The sequence below is a fragment of the Epinephelus lanceolatus genome, chromosome 19, assembly GCF_041903045.1.
Source record: "Epinephelus lanceolatus isolate andai-2023 chromosome 19, ASM4190304v1, whole genome shotgun sequence".
NCBI lineage: Eukaryota > Metazoa > Chordata > Actinopteri > Perciformes > Serranidae > Epinephelus > Epinephelus lanceolatus.
In genome coordinates this window covers 5128891-5156284 of record NC_135752.1, presented here as the reverse complement: position 1 = coordinate 5156284, position 27394 = coordinate 5128891, and the positions used below count along the sequence as shown (strand labels likewise).

Sequence of the window (27394 nt, the reverse complement as noted above, 5' to 3'; positions counted from 1 at the left end):
CCCGTTCACTGACCCACTGACTGACTGATAAAGTTATCTGAAGGTCCCTTTACGCCCGGATATTAAACTTATGGAGCTTATGAATTCATAAAGCCTCACGTACACTTATATCTCAGTCATTGTGGAGCTGGGCACACTAGGACTGTAGTCTCCTGGTCGACTGATCGATTATTTGGTCTATATGCTCTTGTCCGACCAAATTCTCATTGGTCGAATAATCACCATGGTACTTTCATAAGGAGAAAAGTGCGACATCAATAGCTTTCCAGGATGAATCCATTATTTCCTGCGGTAGGAGGGACAGGCTAAGTTACCTGTGAAAATGGGTCCCGTTGTTTACACAACGTTGAACTCGCCCACCCTAACGCTCAATTTGCCTCGAGGCTTTCTGGTAATAGAATTATTCAAGTTACTCGAGGAACTGTTTCAGCCCTAGTACCGAGTTAGAAAATGCTGCGGTTTTGTTGTAGTTCCAGGTTGATCCACTAGGAGGTCCCCCTGTTTGTGTCGCAAGACTGGGTCACAGGTGTGTGTTGCCTTGCTCTGCACCCTGCGACTGTCTCTTGAGCCAGCTGTGTTTCTCCGTATGTTGCTTTGGGTGGTAGCAGATGTGTTTCCTCCATTTGTGTGTGCTGTGTCTGTTTGCTTGTGTTTCACGAAGATGCAGTGTGTCGAGCACACTTTGTAACAGTACAACTCTGGAATGTAGTCATCAAACTGTAGCAGATGTTTCTGTTGGTTTTGTGTTCATTTCTCGGACTGTTGGAGGAATTTGAGTTATTTGCTAACTCAGCAGTCAGCAGTCACAGTCATATGTTAAAAAATGTTGCTGATGCAAGCACACTGACCATATGAGTATTGCTTTGTTTGAGTTTGATTCTTAACATTGAATTATAGTGTTTTCTTATTTTGTCTGTCTTCAAAAGATGAGAGCCATTTGGTGATAGTCCCACAGTCTCCAGTGCTAGAGATTGGGACTAACTTCACGGCTACATGCATGATCATCAATACAGCTGAAGTCACAGCAGATGACCTCTACTGGAATCTGTCTAAGACTACTGTACCCAGAGAACAGTACACTAAGATCAACGGATCAGCTCTCAGTGTCACTGTCCCCATCATCGATGAAAAACCTGTATGGTTATTTTGCCTCTGCAAGAGAGTGTCATCCTATTTTTTCCTGAATGAAGGCAAATTTATCCACGGGATCTACCTTACAAAAGGCTGTAAGTTTTTGTTGGCAGAACACTAACCACCTGTATTCAGTGCTTATATCTTTGGTCATTCTTTCTATCAGTTACGATCACATTTTACTACAGACAGTTTTAAGAACTGTAAATGAGGGGACATATTTAAGTTCTTACCCAAACTGTCTGCTGTTATAATGAGAGCTTGTAAACCTCCATCCTGTTTAAATTTTACTTACTGTAGTTGTGGGCACACAGGTTTAAAGAGGTGTGGGCAGTTATGTATTTCCAGGGTGTTCAGTTTTGTTTTGACTCTCTGTGGCAAAGGAATAATGTAGGCTTCATCTGAGAGAGTAACAGCACAAATATGTGATTAGAAATGTATTCTACCTTCCCTCTTATCTTTAAGTTGTCTCTCAAATATTTTAATACCTAAGTCTGTGAAAAAAGGGTAGATAGGTAGTTTTGCATATTATTTATATATATATATATATATATATATATATATATATTTTTTTTTTTTTTTTTTTTTTAAAATTAAGTTAATAAGATGTCTGTGTGTTGTTTGTCCCAATGTCAGATCAACCAGGGAAGCCCGAGAATCTGTCCTGTGTGGCTCTTCAAGAAAAACGGTACATTTCTACAACCTTCAGCTGTAAGTGGGAAGCATCAGGACGTCAGACCCCAGAAGTCCCTACAACATACACACTGAATGTTGCAGTCATCCCGTGAGTATACCCCCAGGTGCTTTGGCATCATAGCTACTTCTGTCTGGAAATTTCCTCATCCAAAAATATTGGCAACAGTTCTGTTTTGGTACATTCCAGCACGACTCAACCCCCAAATACTCCCCAAACCTGCCCAGCATGTAAAGGTTGGCGCCTCACATGCGGCTCTGTTTACAAAAAGGCGTCTGAAATAATGTACTTCACTGTTCGGCTAGAACACCAGAAAATAGAATAGAGTAGAAAGAACTTTATTTATCCCAAAGGGAAATTCAACATGATTTATTAACACTACTGATATCAACAACAAATATGCCTTATTGTATAGTGCCTGGAAGATATGTATCTGCACCACAGCCAAAAGCTATTTCTTTGTCAGCCAAAATACAGCGTTAGGTGACAAAAATACTCGCACAATGATCATCTGCCTTCTTGGCCTGGTGGCTTTGGTTGTTTATTTCCAGTTTATCTTTGCACTCCTAAATAAGGTCTCGAGTGATTTTCCAACTAGCCATAGTTAGCTCAACAACTGGCGATTGCCGATATTTTCAAGCACATCAATCAAACTAGACAGAAACAAAATAAAATTCACTAAAACCATCGTGGTTGGGTAGTCCACTGTTTCAAAATGTGAAATACTGGCTCCACACGCTGTATTTCCCCACTGTCTCTTAGCTGATGGCAGAAGCAAAATAAAATGAGAAGAAAATGGCAATGTATTCAGCCAATTGTCAAAATATTTGTCCAATAGTCCAACTGTAATCTCCAGCACACCTCTGTCCAAGTGAGGAGTAAAACTTTCATGCATAGTAACACACACACACACAGGCTCTCTCTGGTTGGAAGTTGATGACAGCATCTAACAAAACTATCCACGCTGTAATTCAGTGCAGCAGAATGATTCAGTTTCTGTTGGCGTCATAGGGCAGTTTGAGCGAAGGCACCAGTAGTCGCCTTATGTTCCCTGCAGCTCAGTTTCTGTATGGTCAGTAGTGCCCTCTTGTACAACTCAGCTGCAGCCTTTCTGCTGTATTTCTTCAGGTGGGTCGAATAAATACCCTGCCTGAATATCTGAGTTGGCAAATACACTGTTAAAATATCCTTGTCCATAACATCCTCTGCACACATAGGAAATGATGCCATTTTGGTGAACATGAAGCTAGTTTGTAATGAGAGACAAGATGGAAGATTTGTTTTTGGATGCATCCAGAGCACACCCACTGATACCCAGAAGTGGGGACAAAAAATAAAAGCCAAAACAACTGGTAGTTTTTCCGAGCACCACTGAAGTCCCCGGTTTGCGGAGGATCAGCAGATTTTGAAGCAGCCCCCGGAGACACAGAGCACTATTAAAAAAAACATGTTTTATGTCACACTATAGTCCAGATTTGTTTAGCTGAAGTTAATGTTGAAAAACAGCAAAGTTATCCTTTATTGTTAAGGGGTATTATTGCTGGTATGGAGGACTGGATAATTCAGTGTTTGTCATGTCTTATCATTTGTAGTTTCTGACTTTGAATGAAAACATTTCTTTCTAGCCCTGTTTAGACACACCAGTCACTGTAAACTGCCTGGCAATTCTACATCTGTTAAAGTCACACCAACAATCAGACAAGATAACACTTTGTAACATTTCCATATCACATCCCTAGTGGATCTGTATGTCTTATCTGGAAATATCCATCGTAAAGCATGTGTACATTCTAATTGGATCAGCCAGACCACCATCTGCCAACAAGACCACATCTGGAGGTGGTTTAAAAAGTAACTTCACCCACTTTGATAAACCTGCTAGCCCTGTCAGCTAGTGGTGGCAGCATGCATTTTCTGCACCTGTGCAGGACTGGTGCGGTGACTCAGCTGTAGTATTATGCTACATCATAAATGAATTGTATTTATTTTGTTTTATTTAACCTATTTTTAACCAGGTAAGTCCCACTGAGATCAATGTTCACTTTTTCAAGGGAGACAGCATATGAAAAAGTTACAGCCAGCAACAACACAAAAAATAAATAAAACACCTACACACAATGACAAGAACCAACTGATTCATTCATCCTTGTACTTATGAGAGCTTTAAAATCAGGCATGGAGATCAATTCACATAGTTTCCACTCTTTCTGAAGGCTATTCTAAGTGAGAATAGGAGCAGAACACATAAAAGCTTTCTTTCCCAGCTCAGTCTGAGCACCAGGCACAGCGAACCGAACTAAGCCTTGAGATCTCAGACTATAGCTACAGTCAAATCTCTGTTCAAAAGACAAATGTACAAAGGGAGTTAACCCAGTATGGCTTTATGAATAAACAAATACCAGTGACTGAGCCTACGAAGAGATGGCCAACTATGGAAGTTTTTATTTAACTTTATTATTTGTAACCCACACAAGACAATCTACAAATGTGTACCATGATCCACAAATGTCTCACTATCCACAATCTTGTCTTTTTATATTTGTGTTGTAATAAGTCATATCCACAAAATACAGTGTGATCTGCAAATGTGCATAACTTGCTCTGTAAATGCATACTTTAATTTCACATAAAAGTGTTACAGGTTTTACAAATGTAAAGAGTTTTGCCTCAGCAAATACACTTGAAGTCATATTTACGCACTTGTTGATCTATTTCTACAAGTGAGACTGGTTTTGCACATTTGTGGCTCGCTTCCTGTAAGTTTGCAGGTCATGTGACAGTTGTGACCTCCCTCCTTTGTATTTGCATAATTTTGTCCAGTTCCTTCCTACTACAGCAGGATCTGTAAAAAATATCTGCGTGAGGTGCAGTTACTCGCCACATCTGCAGGTGGTGACATTCTCTCACGTGAGATAACTGTACCAGTTCCATTTCCAGAGAGCCTGGGGAATTATGCCTCTAAGTATGAGCACGTATGTCTTTTTGATGTTAAGCATTTGAAATAAAAATGGATCGTTTGTAAGGATAATACTATTGTGATGCTAATTTTAATGCTATTCCCATTATGTGTTTGCATTAAGCTAATGGACTAATTTGACACAGGGTTGCAGTGGTGGAAGATGTACTCAGATCTTTTACTGAGGTAAAAGTACAAGAGAAACAAAAAGTAAAAGTACTCATGCAGAACGGTCCATTTCAGATCAAATAAAATTACTGATGCATAAATGTTTTTATCACTTAAATGTTGAGGCTGTTAAATGTGGGTCTTTTTTTGCAGGTAGCAGTCAAGTCTTGTTTATCCATCATAATTTATTTGACCATTATATTTTTTACTATAAGTCTGAATCTGCAGTTTAACTAGTTTAAAGTAGCAGAACATGGAAATACTCAAGTAAAGTACAAGTTCATCAAAATTATACTAAAGTACAGTATGATTTCTGCTGTGGTAGGAGTTGGACAAAATTACGCAAAAATGGGAAAGAAGTCACGAATGTCATATGACCCACAAACTCACAGGAAGCGATCCACAAATGTGCAAAACCAGTTAAACATGTAGAAATTGATCCACAAATGCGTAAATATGCCTTCATGTGTATTTGCTGTGGTAAAACCTGTAACACTTTTATGTGAAGTTAAAGTACGTGAGTAATGCGCATTTGCAAATCACACTGTATTTTTGTGGATATGACTTTATACAACACAAATGTACAAAGACATGTTTGTGGATAGTGAAATATTTGTGGATCATGGTACAGATTTGTAGATTGTCTTGTGTGGGTTACACATAAAAAAGTCCAATACAAATTTCCATAGCCAACCAGCCCTGGAATAAAGCGTACAGTGATGAGTGAGGGCTTTACAATTTCTAACAAATCTCAGTGCACTATGACATGCACTATCTAACATGTGCAAACAATGAGCAGATGCATTCATATACAACAGACAAGCACAATGCAGAACTGGTAAAAACGTAGCAGCAACCTGTCTTTTTCTGGCCTCAGAGGAAACAGGGCTTGTTTCTGAAATAAAACCCTAACTTTAGCTTCAGCTTTATAAGATTATCAACCTGAATTTAAAAGAAAGGGAGTCATCAAGCCAGATACTGAGATATTCGAAACAATGTGGTCACACAATTAACCACAGCTGACAACAGACTTGTACCTTTCAACCCTAGAAGCCAGTGCAGCTATGTTTTTCCTCCTTTCAAAATGGGGTGTGGACTGACTGGTTAATAGCAGATTTGTGGAGTTATGGTCATATTTGAAAAAGGATGAAGTGTCATACTTAATCAAACCCTGGCAATAATTGTCAAGCCACAGAGATACACAGCCATATAACTGCAGGGTAAATTTAACAGTCAGTCCCAGCTGTAGCCAGTGAGAGAACTGACATCTCTGTCTTCCTTGGGATTATTTCAAGCCATCACTTTTGCTCTTCATCAACAGTCAGATGAAGCCAGCAGTGTTACAGATTCCATGTCTGAGAGGGGTTCATATTTGTATGTTCTCTGTGCCTTGCCTTAGGTCAAAGCATTGGATTGAATTTCATTCTTACAGCATACAATGAGGGAGCTGGAAAGATGGAATTTTGGAATGTATGAAACAGTAAAAGTATTGTGAAAAGTTAAATTGTTGAAATTGGAAGAATTCAATTTGTATGTATCATTGTGTAGATCTTACTGTTGAGTTCCTATGAATGTTCTTCACATCTTTTTTTAGGAGTTCTCGGACCTATAATGTGTCAACACCTAAAAACAGTGCCCAGGTGGTGTTTGAGGACAGTTTCCCCAATCATATGACGCTGGAGGTCTGGGTGGAGGCACACAATAAACTGGGAAAAATACAGTCTGAGCATCTGAAAGAAGATGCTGGCTGGTTTGGTAGGTTATATGTTTGTTCTGATCCAGTCTGGTCTAAAACATGTACTCACCTCCATTACAATGTTGGCTCTGCTGAAATGTGATGTGCTGATTATTGATGATCACCATCTCACATATTCTTGACAGCTTATTGTGTTTTTTGTTGCAGTGAAAACAAACCCTCCATCAGACGTCAAAATCATTTCAGAGAACGGTTTTTCCACCTCCCTTCTGATGAACTGGAGTCATCCTATTCTTAAAGTATATGTGAAATTAATATATCAAATAAGATATTGCCCGAATGGATCTCAAAATTGGACTTATGTAAGTATGTTTGTCTCCTTCTACCACTCAGTAATGCCCATTTAAAACATGCCTGTTTGTAACAGGCCAAGTGTTTGGCCTGTGGTATTGCTACTTGCAGCTTTCCCCAGAACCACTTAAACTAACAACCTCACCCTCGACACCGCGTTTCTCTGGGTCCTACAATACACTGGGGCCCCAACCAGCCATAGATTTATAATGATGTTTTGGTATGGAAAATGTTAAAATTAGTACTATTCAAACGCATTGTACAGTGAGATAACAAACAAAAGCCCCCCAAAGCATCTAAAAGATAGGCAGTTTGATGATATATGACTTACTGTGTACTTTTACATCAGAGGGAAACATACATTTACCTGACAGATGCATGTTACTGGTTACAGTGTAGATGAAGACTTTATTCACAAAATATTACCAATAAAATATAACACATTATTATTTATTTAACTGTCCAGCACTGTATTAGAATTGAAGCTCGACCTGAAACAGATGTTGAGTAAATCAAAGCACAATGTGCTGGTAATTCCTCTCTTTCAGTCTTCACTTTAAATCAAAATTTAAATGCAGGACTTTTACTGTGTAGTATGAACAATTTTATTATTAATAGTGAAAAGTTTTACTTCAGAAAAAAAGTTTTGAGCACCTCCTCTACCACTGCTTGCAGCCTATAAACATTCCCAATTCAAGAGAGTGAAAAGTACAGCAAGATTGCGATAGCCCGCGGCCCCCAAATCACCAAACCCGCTCCTGAAAAATACATCCGTCACATCTACTCTTACAGAAACAAAGTGGAATACGCTAAAAAAAACCACAGTGAAATACACAAAGTGGATGTATTAATTTCCAAACAGGCGTACTTTCTGCTTGCTTTAATCACTGCAGTTATAAAGTAGAGAATGGATTTAATTAGGGGAAGTATTTTGCCGGTAGTTACTAGCGTTATAAGTTCTGATGGCAGTCAGTGAGCTGCGGCACCGGCCCTGTGTGGATGACATGCTGCTTGCTCTGCACAACCCTGTGCTTCCTTGGATCCGGGAAAAAAAAGCATTCATTCTGAAAGTTCCATTGCTAATGCTTGAAATGTTTGAATTTTCTTAAATGTAGCCTAACATCTCTGCTCTCCCTTTCTTCACCTGTGGTTGAATGTAACTTTACCGTAGTAAGCAACAGAGAATCCCTGCTTACATGGGGTAGACATTCTCAACTTCCTGAAGAGGCCTGAAACTCTACCACTGCTGTCGCAAAGAGCTGCAGAGCACTGTTCTTTATTCAGAGTTTATCAACATTACACATGTTGCAGGTCCAATTGCACCAAAGTCGACACTGCACATCCTTGGCACCACTGTGCTTCAGCACAGCCTTGCAGACTCACCAGCATCACTCTGGACTCTGTGGTTGATACATGTGTTATGCACATTAAATATGGGACCTGTATTATTACCACCTGTTAACACAGGTGTTGCAACATCAAGCAGAACTGAAATCTTAAGAACCATATATTTCAGTGTTTATCTTTATTTGTGTGTCTTTTCTCCTTGAGGCAGGTACATGTCTTTGTGTTATTTTGTACATCTGGCTACCTACTCAAACAAGTCTACCGTTAGTCTTCTCTGATAGGTAGATAACAAAATCAATCCAAGGGATGTATTTAATGTCTTTTAGGTACCTCTTTCGGACACTGCCACAGACATACAGTCCTTCAGACTCCAGAACCTTCAGCCAGACACAGTATATGTCACTCAGGTGCGCTGCAAAAATGAGAAAAAGGGCCATGTTTACTGGAGCAACTGGAGTAGCAACGCTACCAAAAGAACACCAGAGGACCGTGAGTGTTCTGGCTGCCACTTCAGACTACTTTCACTAAGTACAAGGATTTGACCACCAAATACAATATGATGTTCAAACACAATGAAAGGAATTTAGATTCATTTACTTTTTAATATCTATTCTATCTGATAGACACGAGTCCTTGAAACCTTCCTTTCACTCAGTTAGTACTTAAAGCACTGACATAAATGAAGCTTGCAGCAGCGAAGGAAGACTTTCACTGTGCATGCAGGCTGCTACACCCAATTGATTATTCCCAGTACAAGTGATGACAAAAAGACATTTTAATCCCAATTTACATTTGTGAAAAGACTTACTGAACCTGTGAATCTTGAATGTTGAGTTGTATATGATATGGTAAGATATGGTGTGATGAGTTTCCTTTAGTTCTTTTGGTAACAAATTTTATTTTCTTTCTTTGGCCTAGGACCAACAAGTAAACCGGATTTATGGAGAATCATTACTGAGGTTGCCAGCATAAATGAACGACGTGTGCAGTTTATTTGTAAGGTAAAGTCCCATGTCACATTCAGTTTCACACTGTTACACCTAATGATTGATAATGATTTCCATTTGTAGTATTATAATTGTCAGTATGTCTCTGTTCTGGGGCCTCTCTGCCTTTCCTTGGGCCCAAGCAGAAAGGCTCTTCCGCGGGCCTATGTGGAAAGCCTGAGGCGGAGAGAGCACACCTCTCCACTCTTCCACGCACTTACTAGGAAAGCCTTAAGGCAGAGAGAGCAAACCTCGCTGCCTTTTCATGCGCCTACATGGAAAGTCTAAGGCAGGGAGAGCAGCAGCAAAGACCCCCCAGGAACAGAACAGAGCCAGCATCAATGACAAACAGAAATGGCATTGATAAATCAGACACAATGTGAAAGGAGGAGCTGGGGTGGAGGCGGGTTGCGAAGCGGATTGCAGAGGAAGCAGCAATGGTAGGCAGGCCAAAGCAGTTAAAAATGGGGTGCACTGAATGAGATTAGCCACTTGGTTGCATAGAAAGGATTCGTGTGATCTATTAGCTGACTCCCTTCCATCAGTCAGCTGATCCATCAGTTGATTGGGTTGTTTGAGATCAGGTGATGTAGCTGGGATATGAGCTGAGCTTGACATCATGTCCTGCCTGAACTAATGCTATGCTCAATTAATACCACTGTTTGTATTGGAAAACATTAAACCACAAAAACGACTACATGTTAAAAAACAGATAATTCTTGACAGAGTCACGGGCTTTAGAGAATTCAAGAAATACACAACGGTTTTGGAAAAGTAACAGAAGTATTTTCCGATCGATATTTTTACACTGATAAATATATAGGAAAGGGGTAGGCAGCCCTGGAACCACATGTGGCTCCTTGACCTCTCTAGTGTCTCCCTGTGACAAAAATTGTATGAAAATGGTATAGATACAGTAATTTTTTAACATATTAAATTTCATTTATCATTGTTTTAGGCCTAAAGTGATGACTACGTACCCCAATTGTAAAAATGTGTAGCGATACACCTAGAAAAAAAAAACTTTCAAGATTTCTTCAACTAAAATATGTGTCATATATCTTTGGCCTCGCGCCTTTTCCTCTAAATTTTGCTGAACCTCAGCAGCAGTTGCTGGTCTTGACTCTCACTAGTAGGCTAGCTATAGATTACAAATCCAAAAAATGAAAAGACTTAGAGGAAAACAGAGAATTCAATAGTGCATTGACAAATTTGTTTGCCTCGACCGCCAATGCTGCAAAGTTAAGAGTACCAAATAATCATAAACAGCCCACTGCAGAGTAGCCACCTTGTGGTAAAAATATTAGTGGACACTGTTCATCAGTTACCTATATGTACTTATTTAGACCTATAAGATATGTTGATAGGCTCATTTAGACTTACTGGGCTGTGTTACCCTCATTATAAGGCTCAATTATGTTTTCGGCTCCAGACAGATTTTATTTATTTTTTTTTTTTTTTGCCATAAATGGCTCTTTTGATAGAAAAGGTTGCAGTCCCCCGCTATATCATGTTCTGACTGTGATGATCACTGGTAAACACATTAAGGTGAACTGCTTTGCAGGACTAGAGGTGGTACCTTTATAGACTCTCAATTTTGGCTGAATGGCACACTAGGCAGCAGCCCACATCACCCATATATATCGCCGACTCTGCTATTGTCATACAGCTATTGAAAATATGCATTGCATTTGGTGATATACTTCTTCAAGCTTGCAGAGCAATATATAAAGAGAAGCTGTTGCCTGAGCATGAACATGACATGACATAGAGCTACTGTCAGAGATAAAAGGTGCAGGTGATGGAAAGCGCTCTGTGCTTTTTTATAACATAATGTTAAGGTGTGTTCACACCGGACCTATTTTTTTTCGCTAGCGACAAGTTTACATACCGGGAGAAAAATTGCTCGGGCTCCGAGCAACAACGACGGAGCGACAGAGCTCGTCGCTTGAGGTGAGAAATCTCATCTGGAGCGGTATTTCGCTGGGTCCTGTCACTTGCAGCTCAACGCTGATTGGCTGCCGTAATCCCGGCATCTGTGATCAGTCCCCTAATTTAATTTTAACAATTTTTTTCAATCTTCTCCAATTTCTCGTTTTATTTTATGGAAGTGATCAAACGGAGTTTTGCAATATGTATATAGCCTACCTGTATGTATCAAAATGTATAACTTTCAGCAGCGCTCTGCCGCGGTAGGAGGTATAAATGCTCAGTGTAGTGTGTTTCATTTTTGTAACTTAAAGGCTTCAGAAAACATACAAGACACATTTTTAGTAAAAGTCATAGGAAGAGAAGCTTGTAGGTTTTATCTAAACAGAGTTATTTGCATTATAAAAACCGTCGTGAAGGCTCTAGGACAAGTGCACTTACATTGATCACTTCCATAAAATAAAATGAGAAATTGGAGAAGATTGAAAAAAATTGTTAAAATTAAATTAGGGAACTGATCACAGATGTATTGTCTCTGTGTGTTTTACATCTATTGTTGCTTTTAATTTGCAGCTATACTTTTAATGAAGCTCAATCCGTGTATCATTCGTTCATTCGTTTTTCAAAATAAAACCAAATATGAAAAAACAAAATAATGACTTGGTTTTTCAGTATTTGTTCCAGAACCAAAATGAAAAAACGGGCCGGATTCGGGCCTTTCATGCACTTTCAATATTTTCATCTCCCTGGAAGCCAAGTTTTTTTCTTTTGCAAGCACTGGTTTCTTGTCGGACCGGTCGGAGTGACAACTACATCCGGTTCATGGAAGCTAACACTTTGGCTAACAACCGCTGCATGTGGAGGCTGCAAATTTGGAGAAATTGTTCAATATGAGGTAAGTTGTGCTAAGGTAACAATACGTGCCAGCTTACTGTTTGCTTCTACAGCTGACATATTGGAATAGATTTCATGTGGCGAGTAATTTTTACGTTATTTGAAGATTTATGTTGTCGCGACTCACGAATTCGCCACGTTCAGCCATAATGGCAGCATAGAAATAATGCTGTATTTAGGTGGATTTCAGCACTCACATGCATTTTCTTTGGGAAATGCCACTCTAGTTAATTTCTATAAACATTATAAAAGTAGCATGCTGGGATATAAATGCATTGTTTGTACTTTTCCACAACACAGAACAAAATGAATGCATCAATGTTCTATGGGAAGCGACCAGTCGAAAGTGACGACAGCTGTCTTGACAGCAGGGATAGTGATGAAGACTACACTCCTACACCACGTCGGCACTATCCACGAAGCTACCAACACCCCTATTGCTGCCGGTTTCATCACCTGGTCAGGAGTGTAGTCTGTACGCAGCATGCACAGACCCCATGCACTGAGGCCCCCCTGCCTCGCCGCAGTGGTCGCGGGCTCGATCCCGGCCTGTGGCCCGTGTCATTCCCCTATTCTCTGTTTCCCCACTTCATGCTGTCCTAAAGCAACAGGCCAACAGCAGTAATAATGCTATAATTTCGTGTAGAGTTTCAGCTTTTTGCGGTTTACACATGGCCATAGGTTTGTGAATGTAACCATGTGTACAAGATGTGTATATAATATAAAAATGTCTGCACTCTTATACAGTGATTTCTTTTTTCTACACCAGGTGATGAAAGCAGCAGTAGCTAGTACTGACAACAGGAGCAGCAGTGATGAAGACTCTGATGGAAATCACGATGCTCTTCCTAGCACCAGTGTTCTAAGTGAAAAGCTTGAGCTCTGTTTCACATCAGATTATAATAGTTGGTGTTATAGTCAGGACATTGAAAATAATTGTGTGGCATCAATAAAATCTACATACCTGAGATGGGAAATGTGTTTTAATATTATTATTATTTTTTTTTTTATATACCATTGTTTTTTTCCCCATTTATTCCTGTTGTTGCTAATTTGTATCATACCTAAATGTATGTCTATTCTGTGTATACATCTATAACAATCTCCACTTACTTATTGTTATTATTGGTTTACTTTTTAGTAGTATTGTATTATCTGAGGATGACTCATTTTAGTAACTACAGTAAAAAAAAAAAAAAAGAAAAAAAACAAACAAATAAAAATCATTTTATATACTGGGCCAAAAAACAACCTGATCTCTCAGAAATACGTGCAATGACCACGACCTCTTAACACCGCATTCCGTGGTGGCAGCACGTAATGGGTTGAAATTACGTGCCGGTACCACTGAAACAATGCCAATGTAAAGTCACTTAGAATCCATTGTCGTGGTGTCCACACGGATTCCCTGATTCAATAATGTCCTGTATACATACAAAAACACGAAAGTGTTCTTGCAAATATATTCCTCTGTTATAATTTCCCACCAATAATAATAATAATAATAATAACATGATAGTTCGGCTGTACTAGATATTTGATCTAGGCCTATTCAAATATTCAGTCCCAAAAACGCCATTTCTACAGTACTAGCTAAATGATCTGAAATTAACCATCATTCTTACTTTTTCTTAACATAGTTCATCTAGATGCAGTGTCATTATTAGTTTGGCTTTACTAGATATTAGATATATTCAGTAGATGTATCTTTTTACGACTCTGTTTTACAACAAGCTGCAAAAAACCTACCGTCCCAAAAACGCCGTTTCCAGAGTACTATCTAAAATATCTAAAATTAGCCAACATCCTTGCTTTATTTCTTAAGGTAGTTCATCCAGGTGCAGTGTAATTACTAGTTCGGCTTTACTAGATATTAGATATATTCAGTAGATCTATCTTTTTACGACCCTATTTTACAAGCCGCAAACAAACCTACTGTCCTAAAAACGCCGTTTCTAGCGTATTAGCTAAAATATCGAAAATTAGCTGACATTTTTACTTTTTCTCAACATAGTTCATCTAGGTGCAGTGTAATAACTAGTTCGGCTTTACTAGATATTAGATATATTGGGCATATATATCTTTTTACAACCCTATTTAGAACCCTACATTGCAAATCAGAAGAACTACAGCTATGTTGCTGATATGTATCAAGCTGCATGGCACGGTCCCAGGGAATTGTAGTTTTTAAAAAAGATAAGTGTTTTTCCTAGATTTGGAAGTTGTAAATACTGAATTGAGAGTACACTGTGGACTTTAAGGGGATGGTAAACACACTTGTGTAATCATATTTTAAATATCTAATTTCTAAATGGGTGAAAATTAATTTTATCCATATTTTACCCATATCTGACAGCACCCCCAGTTGCTGACTACACTCACATGATAGTTGAGGGCAAGAGCTCTCTATATCAGCTGGTCCCATGTCTGTACCCCCTTTCCTTGCTGAGTTATAAGCCTACAAACATGCACTGAGGTCAAGGTTCAACGGTGAATGGCTGAAAGCAGGAGCCATGTAGAATCTTCATACTGACATATGTCACTCTCCAGGTTGAGACCTTTCCAATGATTTATTTGGTTTAGCTCTACGACAAAGTTTAGATTTTTTCATTTTTTGGACATAAGCCATGCCAGGTGAAGTTGAGCACTTTGAAGGCCCAGTGTATAAATTGATTTTTGTTTGTTTCTTTGCTTGTTTTTTCTTTTTATTGTAGATAGTTACTAAAATGAGTCATCCTCAGATAACACAATACTACTAAAAAGTAAACCAATAATAACAATAATGAAATAAGCAAAAATAATTTATATAATTTAATTATATTGAAATTTTAAAATCTATTTACAGAGTGGAATGGTAGCCTGGGATACTAAATTAAGTGGAGCTCTGTTATAAATGTATACATAGAATAGATATACATTTAGGTATGATACAAACTAGCAACAACAGGAATAAATGGAAAAAAATGGTTAAAAAAAAATCATTTAGCTAGTACTGTAGAAACGGCGTTTTTGGGACTGAATATTTGAATAGGCCTATATCAAAATATCTAGTACAGCCGAACTATCATGTTATTATTATTATTATTGGTGGTGGGAAATTATAACAGAGGAATATATTTGCAAGAACACTTTAGTGTTTTTGTGTGTATACAGGACGTTATTGAATCAGGGAATTCGTGTGGACACCACGACAATGGATCCTAAGTGACTTTGCATTGGCATTGTTTCAGTGGTACCGGCATGTAATTTCAACCCATTACGTGCTGCCACCACGGAATGCGGTGTTAAGAGGTTGTGGTCATTTCACGTATTTCTGTGAGATCAGGTTGTTTTTTTGGCCCCGTGTATAAAATGATTTTTATTTATTTATTTATTTTTTTTATTTATTTATTTTTTTTTACTGTAGATACTTACTAAAATGAGTCATCCTCAGATAATACAATACTACTAAAAAGTAAACCAATAATAACAATAATGAAATAAGCAAAAATAATATTAAAATTATATTGAAATTTTAAAATCTATTTACAGAGTGGAATGGTAGCCTAATAGATAACTTATATACAATTTATTATTGTTTAGACACTATTTATTGCTTAGATAGTATTTAGCCTATTATTGTATTTACTTTTAGCATGTTCTACTTCTATCTACTGTGGGCTATATGTTTTAATTTCTTTAATCACTAAAGTATTTTATGTTAGGCCTACATCTTAATAATTTATGTCATTTATCATAGTTTAGTTTTTAACTCCAGTGTTTCCTCAGTGGGAGCGTGTGCACCGGGGGAGGGGGGGGGGGATTAAGTGGAGATTGTTATAGATGTATACACAGAATAGACATACATTTAGGTATGATACAAATTAGCAACAACAGGAATAAATGGGGAAAAAAATGGTATATAAAGAAAAAAAAAAAAAAAAATATTAAAACACATTTCCCATCTCAGGTATGTAGATTTTATTGATGCCACACAATTATTTTCAATGTCCTGACTATAACACCAACTATTATAATCCGATGTGAAACAGAGCTCAAGCTTTTCTCTTAGAACACTGGTGCTAGGAAGAGCATCGTGATTTCCATCAGAGTCTTCATCACTGCTGCTCCTGTTGTCAGTACTAGCTGCTGCTGCTTTCATCACCTGGTGTAGAAAAAAGAAATCACTGTATAAGAGTGCAGACATTTTTATATTATATACACATCTTGTACACATGGTTACATTCACAAACCTATGGCCATGTGTAAACCGCAAAAAGCTGAAACTCTACACGAAATTATAGCATTATTACTGCTGTTTTTTTTTTTAAATAAGATTATCTATTTGGCCTGTTGCTTTAGGACAGCATGAAGTGGGGAAACAGAGAATAGGGGAATGACACGGGCCACAGGCCGGGATCGAGCCCGCAACCGCTGCGGCGAGGCAGGGGGGCCTCAGTGCATGGGGTCTGTGCATGCTGCGTACAGACTACACTCCTGACCAGGTGATGAAACCGGCAGCAATAGTGGCGTCGGTAGCTTCGTGGATAGTGCCGACGTGGTGTAGGAGTGTAGTCTTCATCACTATCCCTGCTGTCAAGACAGCTGTCGTCACTTTCGACTGGTGGAACCCTGGTTTGAAGTCCACCTGGTCGCTTCCCATAGAACATTGATGCATTCATTTTGTTCTGTGTTGTGGAAAAGTACAAACAATGCATTTATATCCCAGCATGCTACTTTTCATAATGTTTATAGAAATTAACTAGAGTGGCATTTCCCAAAGAAAATGCATGTGAGTGCTGAAATCCACCTAAATACAGCATTATTTCTATGCTGCCATTATGGCTGAATGTGGCGAATTCGTGAGTTGCGACAAACATAAATCTTCAAATAACGTAAAAATTACTCGCCACATGAAATCTATTCCAATATGTCAGCTGTAGAAGCAAACAGTAAGCTGGCACGTATTGTTACCTTAGCACAACTTACCTCATATTGAACAATTTCTCCAAATTTGCAGCCTCCACACGCAGCGGTTGTTAGCCAAAGTGTTAGCTTCCATGAACCGGATGTAGTTGTCACTCCGACCGGTCCGACAAGAAACCAGTGCATGCAAAAGAAAAAAACTTGGCTTCCGGAGAGATGAAAATATTGAAAGTGCATGAAAGGCCCGAATCCGGCCCGTTATCCATTTTTTCCATTTTCCATTTAAACAGAAAATCGGAAATCGGAAAACTTCAATTCAATTTTCAATTCAGTTTTATTTATAAAGCCCAATATCACAAATCACAATTTGCCTCACAGGGCTTTACAGCATACGACATCCCTCTGTCCTTAAGACCCTCACAGCGGATAAGGAAAAACTCCCCAAAAAAACCCCTTTAACGGGGGAAAAAAACGGTAGAAACCTCAGGAAGAGCAACTGAGGAGGGATCCCTCTTCCAGGACGGACAGACGTGCAATAGATGTCGTACAGAACAGATCAGCATAATAAATTAACAGTAATCCATATGACACAATGAGACAGAGAGAGAGAGAGAGAGATGCAGGTAATGACAGTAGTCGTTAACGAGTCGTTATCCGTTTTTTCATTTTGGTTCTGGAAACAAATAGTGAAAAACCAAGTCATTATTTTGTTTTTTCATATTTGGTTTAATTTTGAAAAACGAATGAACGAATGATACACGGATTAAGCTGACATGTCATGACAGTCAAGCACCCCCCCTCCCCTCCCTGAAATTGCCTGATCGCTTCAATGACGTCATCAAAGCAAAAAAGCGAGTCTGTTGGTTTCTGCCACATTGACGAGCGATTGCAATTGAGCGATGAAGTGATATCAAAGGGGCAAACTGAGCGACTGCGGAAAAAAAAAAACAGGTCCGGTGTGAACACACCTTCAGAGGCGCTGGTTGAGAGACTGCGGACAGAGTAGATTGAAATATCTCTTTTCTACATGTTTACATGTTGTTAAGCAACTGTATTGACAAAGTATTGGCTTTTTCCTCGAGGAGGTTTTATTGCACTCACAGTAACAGGCGTAGCTGTCAGCTCAAGTTATCTTCACTTCACTGTCTCCACCGTGGCATCTTTACTCAGTGTTTGTGTGTGTCTCTGTGTGTGTGTGTGTGTGTGTGTGTGTGTGTGTGTGTGTGTGTGTGTGTGTGTGTAAAAATGGCGGCGCAGCCAGGATGCACAGACAGCAGGAGGAGATGCTGCAGCATGATAATAAATTACACCACATGTAAAAAAGTAAACTAACTGTTACAGACGAAAGAGTAACGTCGGAGCTTCTCAGTATTACGGTAATTCATAACTTAGCACTAGCATTAGCCACTTACTACTGGCGAGATTAACAGGGACAAAGCGTATATCAAAAGATCGATCTCTGATTTTATGAATCGATATATGGTCATTCCAGTTAAGATTGATTTGAATAGGATGAATCGATTATTTTGACCCAGCCCTAGATACAGTACAACTTTAATGTCGGTCTACACTGAAATTCATTTCATGAAAAAATAATAGTAACCTAATCAATGTGAAGAGGTGCTTAAATACGATATAATACGATAGATCAGATGCAATACAACTAGATACTACAATATGTTGATACAGCTACAACAATTATTTCTCATTTTGTCACATGGAATACTGTAAATTTATTATGTTGATCTGTTCTGTACGACATCTATTGCACGTCTGTCCATCCTGGAAGAGAGATCCCTCCTCAGTTGCTCTTCCTGAGGTTTCAACCATTTTTTTCCTCCGTTAAAGGGTTTTTGGGGGAGTTTTTCCTTATCCGCTGTGAGGGTCCAAAGGACAGAGGCCCTCTGAGGCAAATTGTGATTTGTGATATTGGGCATTATAAACAAAATTGATCGATTGATTGAATTGAACTTTATTGTCAGTCTACACTGAAAATGATTTTATGAAAAATAATAGTAACCTAACCAATGCTAAAATGTGCCCAAATACGACACAATACACTTTATTGTCAGCCTACCCCGAAATTCATTATACATCCTCAGACATCTCCGCTCAAGAAGTTCACACACAAACTAGACATACAATTACACAAACAGCATATAGTCATTAGGCATTATAATTAACTTTCAGCTGAAATGAGAGCCATTTTGCGCCGTGCAGTATGAATGTAAACACTGCACATTATCTGACAAAAACTCACTTAAGCCGTTGTTCCGTGCAGGTTAACAACCAAATGCTTGAGTTGAATGTGGTTGTGTATTGCTCTAGTTGAGTGATTATATGCCATTTTTTTCTGACACAGCCTACATGCTAATTTGTTTTCATTCTCTAGATCAGAGTACTGCCAAACTGTGCTGGTTTTGTGGGGTTGACATCTCTACAATTTCCCACTGTGCTGTTTTGAATCTCCGGTCTACTCGAGCATTACCGCGGGCAGGGGGACTGCTGTCTGACAGCTGCATGACAGTTTAACGGCCTTGTACATGAATAATATGCTAATATGTTTAACCGACTAATATTTCTGGTGCAGACTAGCGAGGGGGCGGATGTTTAATCGTTTAGATGTCTTAAGGCGTGCATCACTAATACTCATGAAAACACACCAAACAGTCATGACCATGGAACACATCACATAATATCCTCAGATTCAGATCTTAATTAGCAGCACACTTATTTTGGTTTAGCAACAGGATAGATTGATGTATAAATTCTCAACTCAACTCAACTCAACTTTATTTATAGAGCACTTTAAAAACAACCACAGCTGAAACAAAGTGCTGTACAACAATAAAAACAAAAGACAAACAATAAAAACAATAAAACAGTAAAACAAGAGCAGAGTCTCATGCTCGGTTAAAAGCCAAGGAGTAAAAATGGGTTTTAAGACTGGTTTTAAAAACGGACAGTGAGGGGGCCAGTCTAATGTGGACAGGTAAATCATTCCACAATTTGGGAGCCGCCACAGAAAAGGCTCTATCCCCTTTGAGCTTCCGCTTAGACCTCGGTACATCCAGGAGCAGCTGATCAGCTGACCTGAGGCACCGAGCAGGAGCGTAGGAATGAAGCGGCTCAGAGAGGTAAGGCGGGGCAAGACCATTTAAAGATTTAAAAACAAATAAAAGAATCTTAAAATGAATTCAAAGTGCACGGGCAGCCAGTGGAGGGAGGCCAGAATGGGCGTAATGTGTTCCCTCTTACGTGCGAGGGAAGACTGGCTGACTCCAAAATAAAGTGCGTTACAGTAATCCAGCCGGGATGTGATGAAGGCATGGATTACTATTTCAAAGTGCTGTTGTGCAAGAAAAGGTTTAACCTTTGCCAGCTGCCTAAGGTGAAAGAAGCTGGACTTAACCACTGCACCAATTTGACACTCCAATTTAAAACCACTGTCCATCTTAAAACCCAAGTTAGAAACTGTTGGCTTCACATATAGTGCCAAGGGGCCCAAATCAACAGGGGGGGTATCACAAGAGTTATTTGGACCAAACACCATCACCTAAATGAACAAACAAATGGTTTCTTTGAGATAATTGCACCCAAATTGCCTTAGGAAGCACTGTTTTGCAGTCCAGTCAGTTTCTCCTCTTAGTTGATGCTAAAAGCTAACATACAGTATGGGACTTTGTCCTGCTAGGATCCTGTGTCTGCCAATGGGAGGATAAGAAGATTTGACATACAGATTCAAGACCAACCAGCTAAAGTCAAGAATGGAAGTTCAGAGTGGGAGAGCATCACAGTCAACAGGTCAGACAGCAGCCCCAACCAGCGGGAGATCACTTTCCTGAAACAGATTGAACTGGCTGACAAGAAATCTGTTAAAGTGTCCGTCATGGCTGTCAATTCTATGGGAAAATCTCCAGAGGCATCGTTGGCCATCTCAGAAAAAGCACAAGGTAGGTGTCCGCAATGACTATGAGCTACACTCTAAAGTAACAACTGCTTATTTTCAGTATAAACTGCTGCAACATGCTGTTGTTGTGGCTACTTTGGACTCCCAAGTTCAGCTTCCCAAGTTTGAAACCCTAAGGACACAAGCTGGAACTCAGTGTGCTTTGCACCAAGAAAGGTCTAAATATCTGCTGTGAGAAAGATCTGTTCAAGGATCATACTGGTGTTCATATTAGGTATGTTCCTGGCGACTAATTTCCCTGTCGACTAAACGTAAATTTTCATTAAGACTAGTCGACTAGTCTAAAAAAAGTAAAACACTCAGAAAACATTTAAAATTTAACACAATTTATTGTTAAGTATTTTAAACATTGTCCCAAAAATATAATGTGCATTAAGAGCCTTTTGAAGCCTCTTCCACAACCATGTCGGATTCTAAATGCCGCTGATGTACAGCACTTTGTGCCGTGTGGTATGAATGTGAACATGGCGGCAACTCAGTCAAAAGTTAACCACTAAAATAACATCTAGAATAGATATAATGCCCCTGAAATGTGGGGCACATTGAACCTTGCAGATTATCCAACAAACATGATGGCAGTTCACCTTAAAGTTAATAAAGCAACATCTAATTTATAATTAAATTTCAGCTGAATTGAGAGCAATTTTGCGCAGTGCAGTATGAATGTAAACACTGCACATTATCTGACAAAAACTCACTAGAGCCATCATTCCGTGCAGGTTAACATCCAAATGCGGGGAATCATGTAGATCCTGTAGATTGGCGCGGACTTGGAAGAGTCTGGTTAATAATTCCACTAATACAAACAAAATGAGCAGATGACAATGCTGCGTGCAAAACAACTGTGTAGTGAGCGTGCAAGCGCGAACCACTTGTTTTCATTTGGATGATGTGCTGCTGGATCAAAGATCATAGAGCGCTACATGTAGGACAGGGTTGTCAGGTACGCTTATTAGCCACAACTTTGGGCATGTTTTTTTGTAAAGTCGCTTACAAATATTGGTAGTTGCGTGTTACGTTTTTTGGGCTTGTTTCTAAAGTGGAGTTGCTTATTTGGCCTTGCTCTCTAAATGCCTTACTTTATATATATCCGTCTATTTCAACGCATTATGTATGTCGGACTGCAGGATGTTTCCACAGCTCCATAAACATTCCGCATTTTATATCAATTCCAGACTCGAGTGAGCAAGTACCTTGTAGCTGGTATAAAAAAAAAGAAATTGTGGAGAGAGGTAGGTTAAACCGCACTCTGTTTTTGTAGTTTTGCTGAAACATTCAAATTTGTTCATTTGCAGAATGAGTGAAATTGATTGTTAGTGTATTTTAATATTCAGAATTTCTTTTTTTTTAATCATACATTCCAGATGTAAAAACTATTATCCAACACTTGAAGGCACTTGCCCCAGGATATTCAGATGGCTCTTAGTTTGAAACTGACATGTTATTTGTAGTAGGCCAATCTACGCTTTGTTCAATGTAAAGAGCATGAAGAAAATGTATAAAGATTTGGACCTCTAGCAAGATGGTCATGATGGCTCAATGGATTTGTTTTGTTTTGGAATACACAATATTCTTCCAAATTAGTGTTTGTGTATTCTAATATTCAGAATTTCACTTCGACAAGCTCTCTCTTTTTTGACCATACACCTGTTTGCATCCCTGATAAAACACTAATTGGTTTAACCAACTAATATTTCTGGTGCCGACTAGCGAGGGGGTGGATGTTTAACATTTAGACAACTTATCACTTGCATCCCTAGTTCATATCATGGCCTATGTACTGCAAATTACACACACCTTACATAACCACTGGTGGTGAATGTTTGGCAGCCAGTAGCCTGTGTATTAGCAAGGTTTTTTTTAATCAAAATTATATTATGTGTGACATATGTGTTTCCTCCAAATGGGAGATACAAATTCTCTGTAAATCAACTCAAGTCTAAATCAGCTTTAATAGGTCAGAAATGTAGCCTGGAAACTAGATGAATCTGCAAGCTCATTTTTTAGTAGCACTGGATTTCATTAGTTGTTCCACTTCCCCTCATTCACTTCCCCTTAGTCCTTGCTAGTATGCAATAGCATTTGTCACATGGGCAGGGGGAGGAGCGGGGCATTTAAATGCACCTGCCCTTATACACTTTCAGACTAACCTATCATGGATTGACTGCCAGTTGTAGGCTTAGTGCTATACTGCTTTTACAAATCATTAGAAATACCTGCAGACTCATTTTTCATTGTTGTGATTGGTTGAAGATCTATCTGGTTACATCCAGGCGCATTTTGATTTACAGCTGTTGTTAATGCCCTTTGGGAATTGAAAATCCAGACTAATTCACATTCGTGATTTAATTTGGTTATGGCAGGCTATCAGAAATAACTTGCTGAAGAAAAAGTAAAAAACACTAAGAAGACTTTGAGCAGCATTCCATCAATAATGTGATACCAAGTGTGTTTGTGTGTATGTGTGTTAAAGAGCTCGCCCCAGTTGAAGAGCTGAAGGTGTGGCCCAGCGGGGGCCAGCTATGGCTGGAATGGAAACCCCCTAACAATATCCGTCTGTCAGAGTATGTGGTGGAGTGGGTCAGTGATGACGGGAGAGACTGGCAGAGGGAACACAGAAACACCAGACACACCGCCATTAAAGGTAATCTCTTTCCTCTTAAGTATCAAAGTGGAGTTTGTGATATGAGTTCAACATGCAGTTCCATTAAAGGGATATTTCAACCAAATTATGTCCCTATTGAGAATGACCCACTCAACTAGTTTGAGGTGGGAACTTGAATTTTCTGTGAAAGCGGACAATTTTATTTAATTGCAACACGCTGATAATGAGCTGTTGTACCACGGCAACAAGTGCATTACTGTATTCTAATAAAATTCAAATTAAAATGAATATAACTAATCAAAATAAAAAGCAAAGAAATGAGTAAGTAAGTAATAGCAGAGATAATAAAATCTGAACAAGCCTGCCACAAAAAATGACAGTGTTCAAATGTTACTCCCTGCCAGATGCCAGGTGAATCCACATGTAACTACACAGTCAGTAGGACTGGTACAGTAGCTATATAAACTTGTGCTAAGCAACCTTAATAAGCACAGTATCATAGCCTGTTAACCTGAAATCCTGAGTGCAGAGCTGATCTTCTTCCAGGCACTGTTTGTGTGTAGGCCTATTAAACGACAGTTTTTGAGGTTTGAATCAGTTATGAATCATAATGGGGTGGGAGGCATATTCACTGACCTGCTAAATATATTAACTGCAGGGTTTCCCCCAGGATTTTTTGAAACTGTTTTTATAAATACCCTATTTATTCACTACACAACTGTAGCACAACTGTAGCCTAATCTAATGGCACAGTTTGCAGCAAGGCTGAGAGCAGATGCTGCCTGTTCCTCAGGTCTGTCTTCACCTAAACATAGAAACAATTAAAAGTATGTTGAATATGTTGATCCTGAATGTGCTCTTACACTAACCAGGTTGTCTGGAGGGGGGGTGTGGTAAACGGGTAGCAGGTGTCCCAAATTAATAAATGGCTTCCCCCCCCCTTGATGGCGCCACTGGCGCGCACATGTGAGTTGTTGACAGCGACAACGTGTGTGTCGGCTTCGTCTAGTGTACCAAGTGCAGGCACATGAGGAAGGCTTGCCATGGAAAGAAAGACGAGAGTCAGCCTTCAATGTCCACGTTCGTATCCTTAAAAAAATGTCGGGTTTAAACCGGGCTCGGGCTCGTAATTACAGTTAAAGGGACGGACTGGGCTCGGACAGAATATGCACGGGCTTGGGTGGGGTTGGGCTGGATTTTTTGGGCCCAATCTAAGCTCTACACAGCACTGAGGAATGCAGGAGAAACTTTAAGTGATGGCTTGTTAACTGCAATGATCCTGAAGGGCCTGCCAGACTCATTTAAGCCATTTTCCATCCATATTACACAAAGTGATGAGAAGTTAAGTTTCACCGAATTTAAAACAAAGCTAAGGAGCTATGAGACCACGGAAAAGTTCAATGCCGTTTGCTCAGATGATGACAGCGTGATGAAAGTGAGAGGAAGAAACAGCGGGAATGTTAACATTAACATTAGGGTCGTTTTCACAGACTTGAACAAAAAATGCATCAAACTTAACCTTGCTTAGGTAGGCTACCTTTCTCTCACCCTTTCCCTCCCTCTACTTCGGACTGTTGTCTCTTTGCCTCCCCTCCACTCTTGAGCGCACTGCAGTACAGCCAGACAGGCAGGTGATGACTCCAGTGTTCGTTTTTCAAAAAAAAAAAAATCAGCATTCTGAAGGCGTGGCAGCTTTTATTTTGCCATGGCAGCGTGCCATGATCAATTACATGTAGCGGAAACCCTGAACTGTCAGTAATATCACCTGTGCTGTTCCTAGATCAATGAAAATTCAGCCTACCTGGACTGCTTCCCAGGTAATGGATCATGGCTGATCAGTTTGCGCGGGGGGGGGGAACACTGCCGTGTGATCCTTAAGTCTGCATTCAAAGCAATTTGATGAGAAAAGTCTGCACTGCATTACCTCTTCTTTTTGTCCACCATGAAAACAGCAGTTGTTCTCCATAAAATGTATTACAAACATATTACAAACTTCCAACAGCCACCTTTCAGGCCTGCAGGGTATGTCATACTCAAAGGCTAGATTTCTTTTACTTTACTGATAAACTGATTCTGATTCTCTGAATACACGTTTTTTAAGTCTACAGGCTTTACTCTAAATAAGCATTTAATTTAACTCTTGATCTCAATGTCAAATCTAGGCAACCTGGAGAAGTTTGTTTGCTACAATGTGTCTGTGTATCCAATATACTCTGGATGGACTGGGAAGCCAGCAAGCCTAGAAACCTTTTTGGAGCAAGGAGGTAAGATAACACTCTTATCAGTGACTTATTGTGAGTAGTAAATCATTGTATTTTTTAAAGTGTTGTGAAAACCTAAAAGCAGGTCAGAACTGGGTTATACAAATTCTATTTGCAGACATAAACATTTGTTCTTTGATAGTATCTGAGTAGTCTCTACAAATAGATATCTGCATATGTTTGCAAAATCTGTAGAGATTTTTTTGGGATTGGAAGCGTTCTGGTTTCCATTTGTAGTCCGAGTAGTATTAATCAGTCACTTAAGAGCAGGCTATGGTTGCATGCGGGTAATCAGTGTGTGTGGAGAGCAAAAGAGGTGGAACGCATTGGTCAAAATGCATCTTGGAACCCATCGGCTACAGTCTGACAACAATTTATCTTATTTTCTAATTTAGAATGCATAATATGCAGATATCCGCTTATAGAGATTTACTGAAATGTTGCTAATCGGACTGTAACAATGAGCCGCACATTTAAGAGGAAGTCTTGGCCTGGATATCTGCTTACTACACCAGAACCCCCAGAATATTGGCCGTTGGATAAATGGACTTGCACTTGTAAAACTCAATTCAAAATACTTTTACACTACAGAGTCACATTCACCCATTCAGACACTGGTGGTCAAGGCTACAGTGCAAGGTTTTTTTAGACATTCACCCACACCTACCCACATATACCCAACCTGAAACAATCTGATCTCTAGTTCTGGACTCTTATCATATCACCACATCCATCATCATAACAGCTTTATGTGTGTCTGTCCCATTTGCCTTCTATGTTCGTGTGCCACTTTTTTTTAATTATTTTTTTTTTAGTTTTTGTCACAATATTTCACCAAAAAAAAAGACACTTACACACTGATGGCATAGGCATAGGGAGCAATTTGGGGTTCAGTTCGACATGCAGTTGGAAGAGCCGGGGATCGAAATGCTATTCTTCCTATTAGTGGACATGTCGCTCTATATCTCCTGAGCCACAGCTGCCCCATGTCCAATGGGTTCGGGCATTGGTATCTGAGAGACTCTGCAGCATAATCAGCAGCTCTGTCTTCCCCATTTTTGTCTTCACCTTCTATTACTAAGTCTGTTGAAACTGTTCTTGCCAACAGGGGACACTGCACTATAAACTGTGCAACAGCATCCTCTGGCTGCAGCAAACTCAATATGTTTCTGATGCATAGAAACATAATGTTTCAGTAAAAACTGATCAGTTCCTCTCAAAACATCACAAACTGAAAGATATTTCATTTACAAGTATAAGTCAAAAAAGCAGCACATTTTCAGTTTTTGAATTTGGTAACTGGAGTCTGGAAGATTTAAAATTCCTAAATAAAAAGAAATCAACGAAAGTAATAAATTGAAATACAATACATGTTGTGTTTTTTTTCCTCTTATGTTTGCATCCACTTTGTCATATTTTAATGAAAAACACACATTAATGACAATATTTTTTTTTCTTTTGTCTGTTATGACTGAATAAATTGTTTTTTATTGTGACATGA

The 27394-nt window shown here is 39.2% G+C and overlaps 1 protein-coding gene across 3 annotated transcripts in view; it reads left to right on the top strand.

The window, feature by feature from the left end:
• Positions 1 to 27394, top strand: part of il6st (interleukin 6 cytokine family signal transduce) — a 51829-nt gene that overhangs the window by 8774 nt on the left and 15661 nt on the right. For 2 of the 3 annotated variants that reach the window (XM_033646311.2, XM_033646310.2), the window contains exons 3-11: positions 927 to 1226; positions 1768 to 1915; positions 6544 to 6704; positions 6853 to 7007; positions 8670 to 8832; positions 9262 to 9344; positions 20752 to 21010; positions 23501 to 23671; positions 25795 to 25896. In XM_033646311.2, the coding sequence (XP_033502202.1) occupies positions 927 to 1226; positions 1768 to 1915; positions 6544 to 6704; positions 6853 to 7007; positions 8670 to 8832; positions 9262 to 9344; positions 20752 to 21010; positions 23501 to 23671; positions 25795 to 25896 (1542 nt within the window). The remainder of the gene's footprint in view (positions 1 to 926; positions 1227 to 1767; positions 1916 to 6543; positions 6705 to 6852; positions 7008 to 8669; positions 8833 to 9261; positions 9345 to 20751; positions 21011 to 23500; positions 23672 to 25794; positions 25897 to 27394) is intronic. The other variant, XM_033646313.2, reaches the window with a different exon arrangement.